The following is a 14,453-nucleotide window of genomic DNA, read 5'->3' on the forward strand; positions in this document are numbered from 1 at the left end:
GCCTGGAGAATCCCATTTTCAGATGAGCCTGGCGGGGCTACAGTACACTGGGTTGCAGAGTTGGACACTGAAGCGAGTTAGCAGGCAGGCCAAAAGGAAGGCGTCTCTGGAGACATGCCCTTTGGGCTGAGCCTTTAAAGCCTGGCAGGCGCTAGAGACTGCTAGGACCATCTGCCCATTTAACAGAAAAGAAGACTGAGCCCAGCGTCTGTCCACGGTGCCCTCCAGGCCTCATTTAATCCGACTAGGCCGAGCGCTGCTCTCCGAGTCCGCAGGTCCAGCGCCAGAGCCCGGCCAACTTGCCCGCCCAGCTCCCGGGGCGGAGCCTCGGCCCAGGTGCGCGGCGGAGGCGCTTCGCGGAGGCAGGAAGTGTGTCCCCAGCGGCAGCCCGTGCAGCGCTCCCGCGAGACGCTCACCTGCGCCCCAGGTGAGCAGCGAGGGGGGGCGGGGGGAGGGGCCGAGCTGGAGGCGGCTCACCTGGCGGGACAGGTAAGCCCCGCGCGGGCCCGAGGGGGCGCGAATCAGGGCGGCACCAGTGTGGGAAGACCCCCTCCCGAGGCTACGGCCGGGCGGGCGAGGGTCCAGGGGCCGGTTCCTCCGGGGCCACCCTCCCACTTCCGGGGTGCGCGGGCCGGGCCCGGCCAGGGAGCGGCCTGAGCGGGCGCCTAGGCTGGGCGGGCAGACTGGGGGGTGAGGGGGCCGGGTTCGCCCTTAGGGTGGCGCTGGCTTGAGGTGGGAGCAGTGCTTGCTGGGGAGGCGGGGGCGGGCGGGGAGCGGGGGCCATGCACACCCCAAGGGGCCGTGTCTACAGGCTGGATCCTCCCGCGGGCGGAGGGCCCCTGCAGCCGGAGAGGGTGGTGCTTGCCCCGAGGGCACCGCTGGTGTAGGGGCTGTGCTAGCCCGAGCGGCAGAGCCGGGATCTGGTTCTCCCTTGCCCCCAGGACTAGGTGCCCGAGGGGGCGGGAGTCGGGGGACTGAGACTTTGGGGCCGGAGATCAAGGGTGCACGGATGCTCGGGCACGCGAGTCGACGGCTGTTTTGGTGAGCAGGGTTGGGGAGACCCTCTCGGCCGGTTGGGTGTGCCAGACGCAGCTGGGCTGGTGCGGCCGGGCCTCTCCTGGTCACCTTCGGAGGAAGGGGATGGAACAGAGAGAGACCTCCGATGTGTGTGTTCTCAGGGACTAAGGGGGAGTGGGAGAGCCCCAATTAGAAGTTTGGGGAGGGCTGCCAGGGTCTGGGGGCTTCTGACCCTGAGGACGATCCCTGCAGTGCCTTGGGGTGCCCAGAGACCCAGCCCCTCCCAGGTGCCAGGCACAAGCTCTAAGGCCCCTGAACGCAATATCTCATTTAAACCTGAAGGTGGCCCCTGAAGGTATTCCTCTCTCCCCTCGTTAAAGATGAGAAAACTGAGGCCAGGAGCCTTACCCCAGGCACAGCAGGACCTCCTGCTGAAGCAAGAGACTGGTGTTCCTAGGAATTTGGAGGTGGGGGCAAAAGCAGCAAGGGGGAGATAGAGCCAGGACGAAATGGCCTGAGATTGACTTCAGGAGGGTTCAGGGTCTAGAAAGAAGCGGGAAACTGGAGCCAGGCACTGTCCTTGCCCCAGGTCTTGTCCCCTTTCCTCCATCCCACCCTCCCTTCTAGATTTGTGGTGTAGAACAAACTACAGGGGCTCCAGAGTCTGGCAGACCACAGTACAAATCCAGCTCCATTCCCTCCCTGGTCTCTGGGCAAGTCACTTCACCTCTCTGAGCTTCAGAGTCGTGATGTGTAAAGTGGAGATATAATACTTACAGGGCAATTATGAGCACTTAAAGAAAGCAAAAATCCTCTTGAGCTGGAGCCTGTTTCTGGCCCATTTAGCACAGCCTTGGGCACATGGTAGGTGCTCAGTAAATATTTGCTGGATGAATTTGATGAATGGTGGTGGTGCTGTTCAGTCACTCAGTCACAGCCAACTCTTTGCAACCCCATTGACTGCATCACGCCAGACTTCCCTGTCTTTCATGATCTCCTGGAGCTTGCTCAAACGCATGTCCATTGAGTTGGCGATGCCATCCAACCATCTCACCCTCTGTCATCCCCTTCTCCTGCCCTCAATCTTTCCCAGCATCAGAGTGTTTTCCATTGAGTCGGCTCTTCGAATCAGATGGCCAAAGTATTGGAGCTTCAGTTTCAGCATTAGTCCTTCCAGTGAATATTCAAGGTTGATTTCCCTTAGGACTGATTGGTTTGATCTTGCTGTCCAAGGGATTCTCAAGAGTCTTCTCCAACACCATAACTCAAAAGCATCGATTGTTCAGCGATCAGCCTTCTTTATGGTCCAACTCTCATATCCATCCATACATGACTAGTGGAAAAACCATAGCATTGACTATATGGACCTTTGTTGTCAAAGTGATGTCTCTGCTTTTTAATATGCAGTCTAGGTTTGTTGTAGCTTTCCTTCCAAGGAGCAAGCATCTTTTAATTTCATGGCTGCGGTCACTGTCCACAGAGATTTTGGAGGCCAAGAAAATAGAGTCTGTCACTGTTTCCATTTTTTCCCCCATCTATTTGCCATGAAGTGATAGGACCAAATGCCATGATCTTAGTTTTGTGAATGTTGAGGGTTTTTTTTGTTTTTTTGTTTTTTGTTTTTTTTTGGTCTTTATTGAATTTGTTACAATATTGTTTATGTTTTATGGTTTGGTTTTTTGAGGCATGAGGGATCTTAGCTCCCTGACCAGGGATCGGACCCATACCCCCTGTATTGGAAGGTGAAGTCTTAACTACTAGACTGCCAGGGAATTCCTGGGTCTGGAGAATGTTGACTTTTAAGCCAAATTTTTTACTCTCCTCTTTCACCTTCATCAAAAGGCTCTTTAGTTCCTCTGCTTTCTTCCATAACAGTGGTGTCATCTACATATCTGAGATTATTGACATTTCTCTTGGTAGTCTTGATTCCAGCTTGAACTTTATCCAGCCTAGTATTTCACATGATGTACTCTGCATCTAAGTTAAATAAGCAGGGTGACAATATACATCCTTGATGATCTCCTTTCCCAATTTGGAACCAGTTTGTTGTTCCATGTCCAGTTCTAACTGTTGTTTCTTGACCTGCATCCAGATTTCTCAGGAGACATGTAAGGTGGTCTGGTATTCCCATCTCTCTAAGAATTTTCCACAGTTTGTTGTGATCCACACAGTCAAAGGCTTCACCATAGTCAATGAAGGAGAAGTAGATGTTTTTCTGGAATTCCCTTGCTTTTTCTATGATCCAGTGGATGTTGGATCTCTTGTTCCTCTGCCTTTTCCAAGCCCAGCTTGTACATCTGGAAGTTCTCCGTTCATATATTGTTGAAGCCTAGCCTAAGGATTTTGAGCTTTACCTTGCTAGCATGTGAAATGAGTGCAATTGTGCGGTAGTTTGAACATTCTTTGGCATTGCCCTTCTTTGGGATTGGAATGAAAACTGACCTTTTCCAGTCCCATGGCCACTGCTGAGTTTTCCAAATTTGTTGCCGTATCGAGTGCAGCACTTTCCCAGCAGCATCTTTTAGGATTTGAAATAGCTCAGCTGGAATTCCATCACCTCCACTAGCTTTGACAACTCCTAAAACCTTGGAGGTAGAGGAGAAGACAGTAAATGAAACCATGAATAGTAACCTCTTGTTCTTACAAATCCTGGGTACCCCAGAGCTCAGTGTAGTTCAAACAGGGTAGAAATGCCTACCCTCTTGATCCAAGGGCTAAGCCCAAGACTCAAGGCTCTCCCTATGCAAGCACTCCTTGAGCACAGGCTCATCCATGGAATTGGCAGCTGACCACTTTGACTGCCCCCTTCCTCTCAAATAATAGATGGGGTGGCATATAAATTGAAGTGGGCCACTTGCGTTCAAACAGATGTGTGGCTTTGGCAATTTAACCTCTCTTTAGCCTCAGTATAACGACAACAATAATACCTACAAATAGCGTTCTGAGAATTAATTGGTTGAGTACATTTAAGCATTGAGAACAATGTAAGCTATCAATAATTAACTCTTTCACTAGAATCAAACTCCTGAGGTTTGGAAATTTTGTCTGTTTTACCACTTCATCCACAGAATTTAGAAGTGTCCACCATATAGTAGGCTCTCAGTAAATATTCATTAATTGAGTGAATGAATAAATCCATACCCACCCCAGCATTGCTGAAACCAAGGCAGAAGGTTTTTAACCACTTGCCTCTCTGGACTGTGAGGGACTTTCAAGCCACCTATTACAGTTTCAGTTTAGGAACCTTTGGAGGGGGAGTTCACCTTACTCTCACCAGACTGCTGTTTCCCCCACTCCAGTCAGCCTGGAGCCCAAGCCCTTTCTCTTTCTACCTAATGGTCCTGGTTCTACCCAGAGGTCATGCAGAATGTAGCAGTCTCCTGAAGTACTTACTGTACCAACCCTGTTCTGGACACTGATGCAGAAAGGAGTCAGGCACAGTCCCTGTTCCCTTGGGTCATATAGGCTTATCTTCAAACAATGGGTTCAAGGCCAATTCAGCTGACTCAGAGCCAAGCAGAATGCTGTGGGGGGAGGGGCTCCCATTTGACTTGAGGTTCTGGAGAGTCCTTGGAGAAGGAGCGCTGAGTGAAACTAGAGGAATGGGTTGAAAAGTTGCAGGAATAAAGAACTCCTGTATCCTCCTCATCTGCATTCATCACACCTAACATTCCCTCCCTTTCTCTGTCTACGCATACCTTTCCTATTGGGAGGAACCTTTGAGATTAGGTTGCAGATACCATGCGTCTTTACCCCTAAATGCTTCAGTGTACACTGCCTAAGAATCAGAACATTGTCTTATTTCACAGTGAATTTAACATTGGTGATTTAACATTGACATGATGGTATTAAATAATATGCAGTCTAGTTTTAAATTTTACCGATTATCCAGATTGAATCCAAGATTCAATCCAGGATTGCACATTCCATTTACTTATCATGTCCCTTAATTTGGGCTTGTCTGATGTCTTTTCATGATTATGTTCAGGTTATACATTTTTGGCAGGAATACTCCATAAGCGATGCTGTATCCTTTTTAGCATGTAGTACCAGGATACACATCCTGTCGGTTTGTCCCATTATTAATAATGTTAACTTTGATCACTTGATTAAAGTTGTGTCTGCCTAGTTCCTCCAGATTCGTGATTGTTGTCATTGTTGCTGCTTTTTAAATTGTCACTGGCTGCAGTAAGTAGAAGGGAACAGAGGTGGCCAGAATGGGGGCCTTGATAGTATCTGGGTGAGAGATGATGGAGGCTGTGTGTAGGGAGGTAGCATTGATCTGCCCAAAGCACATCACCTGTTAAAGCCAGAATTGGGACTGGAATACAGATAGCCTGAGGTTCAGTCCCAGGTTCCCTTCACATCACCAGTTCTAAGACACTAGTAAAAGATTAATGTCTCAGAAAATCTAGGCCAAGGATAGTTACTGCCCAGCAAACCCTTCCATGTGATCAGAGAGAAAGAACGTGAAGTCACTCAGTCATGTCCAACTCTTTGCAATCCCATGGACTGTAGCCTACCAGGCTTCTCCGTCCATGGATTTTCCAGGCAAGAGTACTGGAGTAGGTTGCCATTTCTTTCTCCAGGAAATCTTCCTGACCCAGGGATTGAACCTGGGTCTCCCGCATTGTAAGTGGATGCTTTACCATCTGAGCCACCAGGGAAGTCCTCCACGTGATCAGTTCAGTTCAGTTCAGTCGCTCAGTCGCGTCCAACTCTTTGCGACCCCATGAATCGCAGCATGCCAGGCCTCCCTTTCCATCACCAACTCCCAGAGTTCACTCAAACTCATGTCCATCAAATTGGTGATGCCATCCAGCCATCTTATCCTCTGTCGTCCCCTTCTCCTCCTGCCCCCAATCCCTCCCAGCATTAGAGTCTTTTCCAAAGAGTCAACTCTTCGCATGAGGTGGCCAAAGTATTGGAGTTTCAGCTTTAGCATCAGTCCTTCCAAAGAACACCCAGGACTGATCTCCTTTAGAATGGACTGGTTGGATCTCCTTGCAGTCCAAGGGGCTCTCAAGAGTCTTCTCCAATACCACAGTTCTTTGGCGCTCAGCTTTCTTCACAGTCCAACTCTCACATCCATACATGACCACTGGAAAAACCATAGCCTTGACTAGACGGACCTTTGTTGGCAAAGTAATGTCTCTGCTTTTTAATATGCTATCTAGGTTGGTCATAACTTTCCTTCCAAGGAGTAAGCATCTTTTCATTTCATGGCTGCAGTCACCATCTGCACTGATTTTGGAGCCCCAAAAAATAAGTCTGACACTGTTTCTACTGTTTCCCCATCTAATTCCCATAAAGTGATGGGACCAGATGCCATGATCTTAGTTTTCTGAATGTTGAGCTTTAAGCCAACTTCTTCACTCTCCTCTTTCACTTTCATCAAGAGGCTCTTTAGTTCCTCTTCACTTTCTGCCATAAGGGTGGTGTCATCTGCATATCTGAGGTTATTGATATTTCTCCTGGCAATCTTGATTCCAGCCCAGCGTTTCTCATGATGTATTCTGCATATAAGTTAAATAAGCAGGGTGACAATATACAGCCTTGATGTACTCCTTTTCCTATTTGGAACCAGTCTGTTGTTCCATGTCCATTTCTAACTGTTGCTTCCTGACCTGCATATAGGTTTCTCAAGAGGCAGGTCAGGTGGTCTGGTATTCCCATCTCTTTCAGAATTTCCCACAGTTTATTGTGATCCACATAGTCAAAGGCTTTGGCATAGTCAATAAAGCAGAAATAGATGTTTTTCTGGAACTCTCTTGCTTTTTCGGTGATCCAGAGGATGTTGGCAATTTGATCTCTGGTTCCTCTGCCTTTTCTAAAACCAGCTTGAAGTTTACGGTTCACATACTGCTGAAGCCTGGCTTGGAGAATTTTGAGCATTACTTTACTAGTGTGTGAGATGAGTGCAATTGTGCCGTAGTTTGAGCATTCTTTGGCATTGTCTTTCTTTGAGACTGGAATGAAAACTGACCTTTTCCAGTCCTGTGGCCACTGCTGAGTTTTCCAAATTTGCTGGCATATTGAGTGCAGCACTTTCACAGTATCATCTTCCAGGATTTGAAATAGCTCAACTGGAATTCCATCACCTCCACTAGCTTTGTTAGTAATGATGCTTTCTAAGGCCCACTTGGCTTCACATTCCAGGATGTCTGGCTCTAGGTGAGTGATCACTCAATCGTGATTATCTTGGTTGTGATAATCTTGGTGTGATTATTCACCTAGAGCCAGACATGTGATCAGGGACCTTCCCAAATACATCATGACATAATGTTCCCACAGACAGTTATTTTCTCCCATAATGCTGCGTATATCCTACATGTTCCAGCTTTTAAGCATCTGTTTTCCCTACAAAACATGTGTGAATTACAGGAATAGCATCTATAGTTCATTCATTTTTGGTTCTATTGTGCCTAACACAGGGCCAGGTTCAGTGAAATTTGAGCTTGCTAGCAACCAAGTCAAAATGGGAAAGAAGATGCATCTTGAGGCTTGCTTTCTTGTCTAATCAAAGGCAGCAAAACAGTGCTTGATGTTAAATGTTGATAGGAGAGCCAGTCTGAGTCATACTGAAACATGGACAGGGGACCTGTTGATTCCCAAGTCTGATCTGAAGGAGGAGGGGAAGAAAGGGAAAGTGGTGAGGATCAGGTTCTGTAGCAAGTCAGATGGAAAGACATTTGTTGAGCAGCCTCAGGCTCTGTGCTGGTGGGCTTACCAACAGTAGGAAGAAACTCAGGGAGACCGTTACCCCAAAAGTGAGATCCCAGGAGCTTTTTCTTTTTATGTGGTAAAATATATCTAACATAAAATATACCATTTTAATTTTTAAGTGGTGTTGATGTTACAGGCCTGTATGTGACATTAAATACATTCATATTGTTGTATAACCATCACCACCGTCCATCTCCAGAACGTTTTCATTTTCCCAAACTGAAACTCTGCCCATTATATACTAACTTCCCACTCTCCCCCTGCCTCCAGCAACTACCAGTATACTTTTTTACTGTTCTAGATATTTCATATAAGTGGGACCATAAAATGTTTGTCCTTTTGTGTCACGCTTATTTCACCTAGCATAATGTCTCAAGGCTCATCTACATTATTTGTTGGTTGGTTGCTAAGTCATGTCTGACTCTTTGTGACCCCATGGACTGCAGTACTCCAGGCTCCCCTGTCCTTCACTGTCTCCCAGAGTTTGCTCAGATTCATGTCCATTGAGTTGGTGATGCTATCTAACCATCTAACTTTCTGCAGCCCCTTCCTCCTTTTGCCTTCAGTCTTTCTCAGCATTAGGGTCTTTTCCAGTGAGTTGGTTCTTCACATCAGGTGGCCAAAATATTGGAGCTTCAGCATCAGTCCTTCCAGTGAATATTCAGGACTGATATTCTTTAGGATTGACTGGTTTGATCTCCTTGCCATCCAAGGGACTCTCAAGAGTCTTCTCCAGCACCACAATTCGAAGGCATCAGTTCTTTGGCCCTCAGCTTTCTTTATGGTCCACCTCTCACATCCATACATGACTACTGCAAAAACCGTAACTTTGACTGTACAGACCTTTGACTGCAAAGTGATGTCTCTGCTTTTTAATATGCTATCTAGGTTTGTCATAGCTTTCTTTCCAAGGAGCAAGCAACTTTTAATTTCATGGCTGTAGTCACTGTCCACAGTGCTTTTGGAGTCCAAGAAAATGAAAGCTGTCACTGCTTCCACTTTTTCCCCTTCTATTTGCCATGAAGTGATGGGACTGGATGCTATGATCTTAGTGTTTTGAGTGTTGAGTTTTAAGCCAGCTTTTTCATTCTCCTCTTTCACCTTCATCAGAGGCTCTTCAGTCCTTTTTCACTTTCTACCATTAGAATGGTATCATCTGCATATCTGAGCTTGTTGATATTTCTCCCAGCAGTCTTGATTTCAGCTTGTTATTCATCCAGCCCAGCATTTTGCATGATGTACTCTACTGGTGCAATGGTAAAGAATCCATCTGCTAATGCAGGAGATGCAGGAGACAATTCAATCCCTGGGTCGAGAATATCCCCTGGAGGAGGCAATGGCAACCCACTCCAGTACTCTTGCTGGAAAAATTCCATGGACAGAGGAGCCTGGCAGGCTACAGGGGTGGTAAAAAGTCAGACACGACTGAGTGATTGAGCACACACACTCTGCATATAAGTTAAATAAGCAGGGTGACAATACACAGCCTTGTGGTACTCTTTTCTCAATTTTGAAGCAGTTGTTCCTTGTTATAGCATGTATCAGAATTCCATTCCTTTTTAGGGCTGAATAATATTCCATTGTGTGTATACAGCTTCTTTTTTTTTTTTTATTCATTCATCCATCAATGGACACTGGGTTGTTTCCATCTCTGCCTATTGTGAGTAATGCTGCTAGAACATTGGTATACAAATATCTGTTTGAGTGCCTGTTTTTCCATCCTTTGGGGTGTAAACCAGCTGGGTTATATGCTAATTTTACATTTAACTTTCCAAGGAAGTACCACGCTGTTTTCCAGAGCAGCTGTGCCACTCTGCATCCCCACCAGCAATGCACAAAGGTTCCACCCTCTCCATGTCTTCAAGGCTTGTCATTTTCTGTTTTTAATAGTAGCCATCCCAATGCGTATGAAATCCCAGGAGGTTTTGATATATAGGTTAGAGGCCAAAAAGAATTTCCTCTTTGGGGAAGCAAGGGGACAGGGTTCATGGGCATACTAGGGCCCATCCACATCACAGACCTCAGAAGCCAGAAGTGGGAAGCTCCTTAGGTCTCAGCGCAGGCACGTGCCCCAACCTCTGACCCTGTCTCCCTCCTGGCCTCTCCCTCACAGGCATCTGGCTACAGCAGACCATGCAGTGAGCCATGCCCCGCCCCGGACACCCCCGCCCATCATCCGGGCCCCCACGCTTGGGACCCTGGGAGCGGCCAGCAGAACTATGCCTGGAGACCTACGATGAGCAAGCCCGGGCCCCACCAAGCCGCCGCACCCGCAGACCAGACCCCAAGGACCCCGGGCACCACGGGCCCGAGAGCCTTACCTTTATCTCCGGCTCTGCCGAGCAGACTCCCGAGCCCCCCGCCTGCTGCCTGCTCTGGCGACCCTGGGTATGGGACTGGTGCCGGGCGGCCTTCTGCTTCCGCCGCTGCTGGGACTGCCTGCAGCGCTGCGGGGCCTGTGCACGGGGCTGCAGCCCCTGCTTGTCCTCGGGGGACTCCCCTGAAGGGGCCGCTGAAGCCAACTGGGTCAAGGAGCACAACGGCGTGCCCCCCAGCCCTGACCATGCGCCTCCCAGCCGGCGGGATGGCCAGCGGCTCAAGTCGGCCATGGGGAGCAGCTTCAGCTACCCCGACGTCAAGCTCAAAGGCATCCCGGTGTACCCCTACCGCAGCACCACCTCCCCCGCCCCCGACGCGGACTCCTGCTGCAAGGAGCCGCTGGCTGACCCCCCACCCATGCGGCACAGCCTGCCCAGCACCCTCGCCAGCAGTCCCCGGGGCTCCGAGGAGTACTACTCCTTCCACGAGTCGGACCTGGACCTGCCCGAGATAGGCAGTGGCTCCATGTCCAGCCGAGAGATCGACGTGCTCATCTTCAAGAAGCTGACAGAGCTGTTCAGTGTACACCAGATCGACGAGCTGGCCAAGTGCACCTCAGACACTGTGTTCCTGGAGAAGACCAGTAAGATCTCGGACCTTATCAGCAGCATCACCCAGGACTACCACCTGGATGAGCAGGACGCTGAGGGCCGCCTGGTACGCGGCATCATTCGCATCAGTACCCGCAAGAGCCGCGCCCGCCCGCAGACGGCAGAGGGGCGCTCAAGCCGGGCTGCCGCCCCAGCTGCAGCTGCCCCAGACAGCGGCCACGAAACCATGGTGGGCTCAGGGCTCAGCCAGGATGGTAGGTGGGGTGCCACGGCCCGAGGGGCGGAGCGGAAGAGGCTTTGGCCAGGGAGGGTTACACTGGGCTCTTTGGCCGCTGTGGATCCACCCCTCAGCGGGTCCCAGCTCTTTCTCCACCTTGCTCTCCAGCCCTCTACGTTCCCTCACAGGCTCCTTCTGTCCCCGGCTGCTACCTGCCAGAGGGGCTTCCAGGCCTAGCCAGCTAGTCTGGTTAACAGGACCCAGGTACCCATATGAATTTGGACCTCTGACCTGTGCTGGCCTAACTAAACCCCCCATCCACCATTGTACAGACAGACAGACAGACACACACACACACACACCCTCTGTGTCGCTTTTTAAACATCATTTCTCTACACACACACACACACATGATGTTTCTCTAACCCAGCGCACATGCACACACAAAACACACATTCCATGTCGTTTTTTAAACATTGTTTTTCTACACACTCACAGACACACACATGATGTTTCCCTAACCCACCACGTGCGCACGCGTGCACACACACGCACACAAAATGTTTCTCTAATCCAGCACGCGTGCACACTCACACACACACTCCATGTTGCTTTTTAAACATCATTTCTCTACCTACACACACACACACACACGATATACACACACCCTCCATGTCACTTTTTAAACATCATTTCTCTACACACACACATATGATGTTTCTCTAACCCAGCACACATACACACACACACACACGATGTTTCTCTAATCCAGTACATGTACACAAACACACACACACACACACACGATGTTTCTCTAACCCAATGCGTGTACACACACACATACACGATGTTTCTCTAACCCAGTGCGTGTACACACACACACACACACGATGTTTCTCTAACTCAGTGCGTGTACACAAACACACACACACACACTCCGTGTCGTTTTGTAAACTTCGTTTCTCTACACACACACACATGATGTTTCCCTAACCCAGTGCGTGTACACACACACACACACACACACACAATGTTTCTCTAACCCAGCAAAGGGCTGAGAAGTGGGGAGTGAGATTGAAAGGATGTGATAACCACCACTGCCCCTGGTGTTCCCTCCCTAGAACTCACGGTGCAGATCTCCCAGGAGACGACCGCAGATGCCATTGCCAGGAAGCTGAGACCCTATGGAGCCCCAGGTTTGGTCCTGACGTGATGAGGAGTGCGGAGAGGAGAGGGGACAGCCCTCGCGGCCCCCAACCTGCCCCTCTCCCAGCTTCCTCCTGGGGTGGGTGAGGATGGGTCAGAAAAGGAGGAGAGGCCCGAGCAGCCTCTTACCCTATATCTGTCCTGCAGGCTGGCTCAAAGATTCTGCTGGGAGAGATTCAGGGGGATGCCCCTGAGCCAGGAGGTGGGCAGGTGCCTAGAGCCTGAATCGAAACCCCGGTCACTGGAGAGGAAAGTGGAGGGCGGGGGAGACGGGCACCCACTGCTGCTGAAAAGGCACCCTGTGTGGTCTCTACAGCTATCTTCTTGGTTTTCATTCCCCTTGGGAATGACCCTTGGCAGGGTCATTCCCCTTTACAGGGAGCAAGACTGGGGTTGAGAGAAGCGAAGAAGCTGAGTGGCTCACCCAGCCAGGACGAACCTGACCCAGGCTCAAGTCCCCCTCTGTTTCTTTTCAGCAGGTTGTTCCCTGCCCGAGTGCTTTGCATGAGCTCCTCCCCATCTCTGAGCCTCTGTTTCCTCCTTCCTTCCCCCGCAGGATACCCTGCCAGCCACGACTCATCCTTCCAGGGCACCGACACAGACTCTTCAGGGGCACCCCTGCTCCAGGTGTATTGCTAACCCTCGCCAGGCCCAGTGCTGCCACCCCATCTGAGAGAAGTACAGTCTACAGCATGAAGAGAGGGACCAGAGCCCCACTTTGTGGGAGGCAGGGCCTGGAGCCCAGAAGCAGTGCCCACTCTGGCTCCTCCCGCCTTGGCTGAATGGTTCCCGAGCCACATGCATTTCACTGGGCTGTGGTGCCCACGTTCCCCCGGGGTCCCTCGCTGGCCTGGCCCCTGCCTGGGCCTGTTCCTTCCTGCCCAGTCTTCAGAAGGCCTGGGTCATGGAAAGCAAAAGCTGAGGAGGGGACTTCTGGGATTGAATCCCAACTCCACCCCCATAACACGCTCCCCCTGTAACATACAACCCATAATCTATCATGCAGTCCTCCCCCTCCCCAGGATAGAGGGGTAACAGCTCAAAGAAGCTTGTCTTAAATGTATTGGGTTTGAGGGCAGGCAGGACCTCTGTCTGGAACTCTGTGGACAGTGCCCACACCATGTTATGTTCTGTTGAGCAGTTAGGTTCTTGGCTGGTGTTCTACATACTAATGTGACCATAGTACAAACTTAATAGATATCTGTCTGCTCATCTTGGCTGTCATGCTGTCCTTTCTGTCTCATTTGCCTAACTGCTGCCTGGAGCAGAAGACCACACAGAGCATCCATCCTGGCTTAGTGCCATGGGGTTGAGATCAGAAGGCTGAACTGAGAGCAGTAAGGCCCATCTCTCAGGCTCATCACAGTGAGTTCCAGGAGATCGAGACAAGTGCAGTGTCTGTATCTTAGAAGGATTTATCAAGTGGCTTCTGTCATGGTTGAGAGGTCTGTCTAAGCAGACCTTTTGCCCCAGTTCACTGCCCACATGTGGCCGCTTCTGGCCATCCTTGCAGCTTCCCCAAACCCTAAGAGCATGTCAGCCTCCGCGCTCCCCACCTCAGGCCTGAGGCTCCCTCCATCTCTCCCTGGAGCCGACAGCACCGAGGATCCCTGGTGTCTTCTTGGGGTGGGGTCATTCTTTGACAGGGGCTGGGGCTCAGGGGCATTAAGGAGTTGAGAGGGTCACATACTAGTAACTGTGGCTCTGTACCCAGAAGCTGGCCTCTTGGCACTTCTGCCCCCAAGCTGGCAAACTGACCTGTATGATGTCCCCTGTATGGACATCAGAGCCCAGCTGGGTTCAGAAAAGTAAAAGTGAAAGTCGCTCAGTCATGTCTGACTCTTTGGGACCCTTGCCAGGCCAGAATCTGGAGTGGGTAACCTTTCCCTTCTCCAGGGGAATCTTCCCAGCCCAGGGATCAAACCAGGGTCTCCTGCATTGCAGGCGGATTCTTTACCAATGGAGCTCTGCGGGTTCAGAAGGCTCCTGCCACTCCTCACACACAGGGGTGTGTCTGTCCTCAGTGAGACCAGAGCAGGCCCGCCGGCCAAGTCCCCACAGATAAAGCTAGGTGTCCGGGGCCCCTCTCTGCCCCACTTCACCTGCAGCCGCCCCCACCGCCCTTTCTCCTGTCCTCAGGGGCACCCTTGGAAGCTGACTAGACAAACTGCTTGTCTGTTCAGTTTCCTACTGGACACAATGGATGGTCCCTGTGGCCATGACCGCAGGCTCAGTACCAGTGATAGAACTGGCCCCCCTCCTTAGGCTCTGCTGTTCCATCCAGGTCGTGGCCCTTGGTGATTGAAAGTAACCACAGGCCAGGAATTCCCTGGTAGCCCAGTAGTTAGAACTCTGCA

At 50.5% G+C, this 14,453-nt stretch overlaps 1 protein-coding gene across 4 annotated transcripts; it reads left to right on the forward strand.

Moving 5' to 3' along the window:
- Positions 1-339: 339 nt before the first annotated feature.
- Positions 340-13,308, forward strand: KDF1 (keratinocyte differentiation factor 1). Of its 4 annotated transcripts, none has more exons than XM_010802590.4 (4): positions 340-427; positions 9,857-10,927; positions 12,012-12,086; positions 12,653-13,308. In XM_010802590.4, the coding sequence occupies exons 2-4, from the start codon at positions 9,889-9,891 to the stop codon at positions 12,733-12,735; spliced, it is 1,197 nt and encodes a 398-aa protein (XP_010800892.1). In that variant the 5' UTR covers positions 340-427; positions 9,857-9,888; the 3' UTR covers positions 12,736-13,308. The 4 variants fall into 4 exon arrangements, 3 of the variants coding, with proteins under 3 accessions (XP_010800892.1, XP_010800891.1, NP_001092573.1); XR_233755.5 differs by lacking the exon at positions 340-427 and adding an exon at positions 455-489 and having other exon boundaries at positions 12,012-12,175; positions 12,653-12,738; XM_010802589.4 differs by lacking the exon at positions 340-427 and adding an exon at positions 455-1,041.
- The last annotated feature ends 1,145 nt before the right edge of the window (positions 13,309-14,453 follow it).

This window comes from Bos taurus, chromosome 2 (assembly GCF_002263795.3).
Source record: "Bos taurus isolate L1 Dominette 01449 registration number 42190680 breed Hereford chromosome 2, ARS-UCD2.0, whole genome shotgun sequence".
NCBI lineage: Eukaryota > Metazoa > Chordata > Mammalia > Artiodactyla > Bovidae > Bos > Bos taurus.

Excerpts from the sequence above, each read along its gene's own strand:
- KDF1 (XM_010802590.4), top strand. The coding sequence starts at position 9,889 with ATGCCCCGCCCCGGACACCCCCGCCCATCATCCGGGCCCCCACGCTTG. Across the intron at positions 10,928-12,011 it reads CTCAGGGCTCAGCCAGGATG|AACTCACGGTGCAGATCTCC; the intron begins GTAGGTGGGGTG and ends TTCCCTCCCTAG. Across the intron at positions 12,087-12,652 it reads GAGACCCTATGGAGCCCCAG|GATACCCTGCCAGCCACGAC; the intron begins GTTTGGTCCTGA and ends CTTCCCCCGCAG.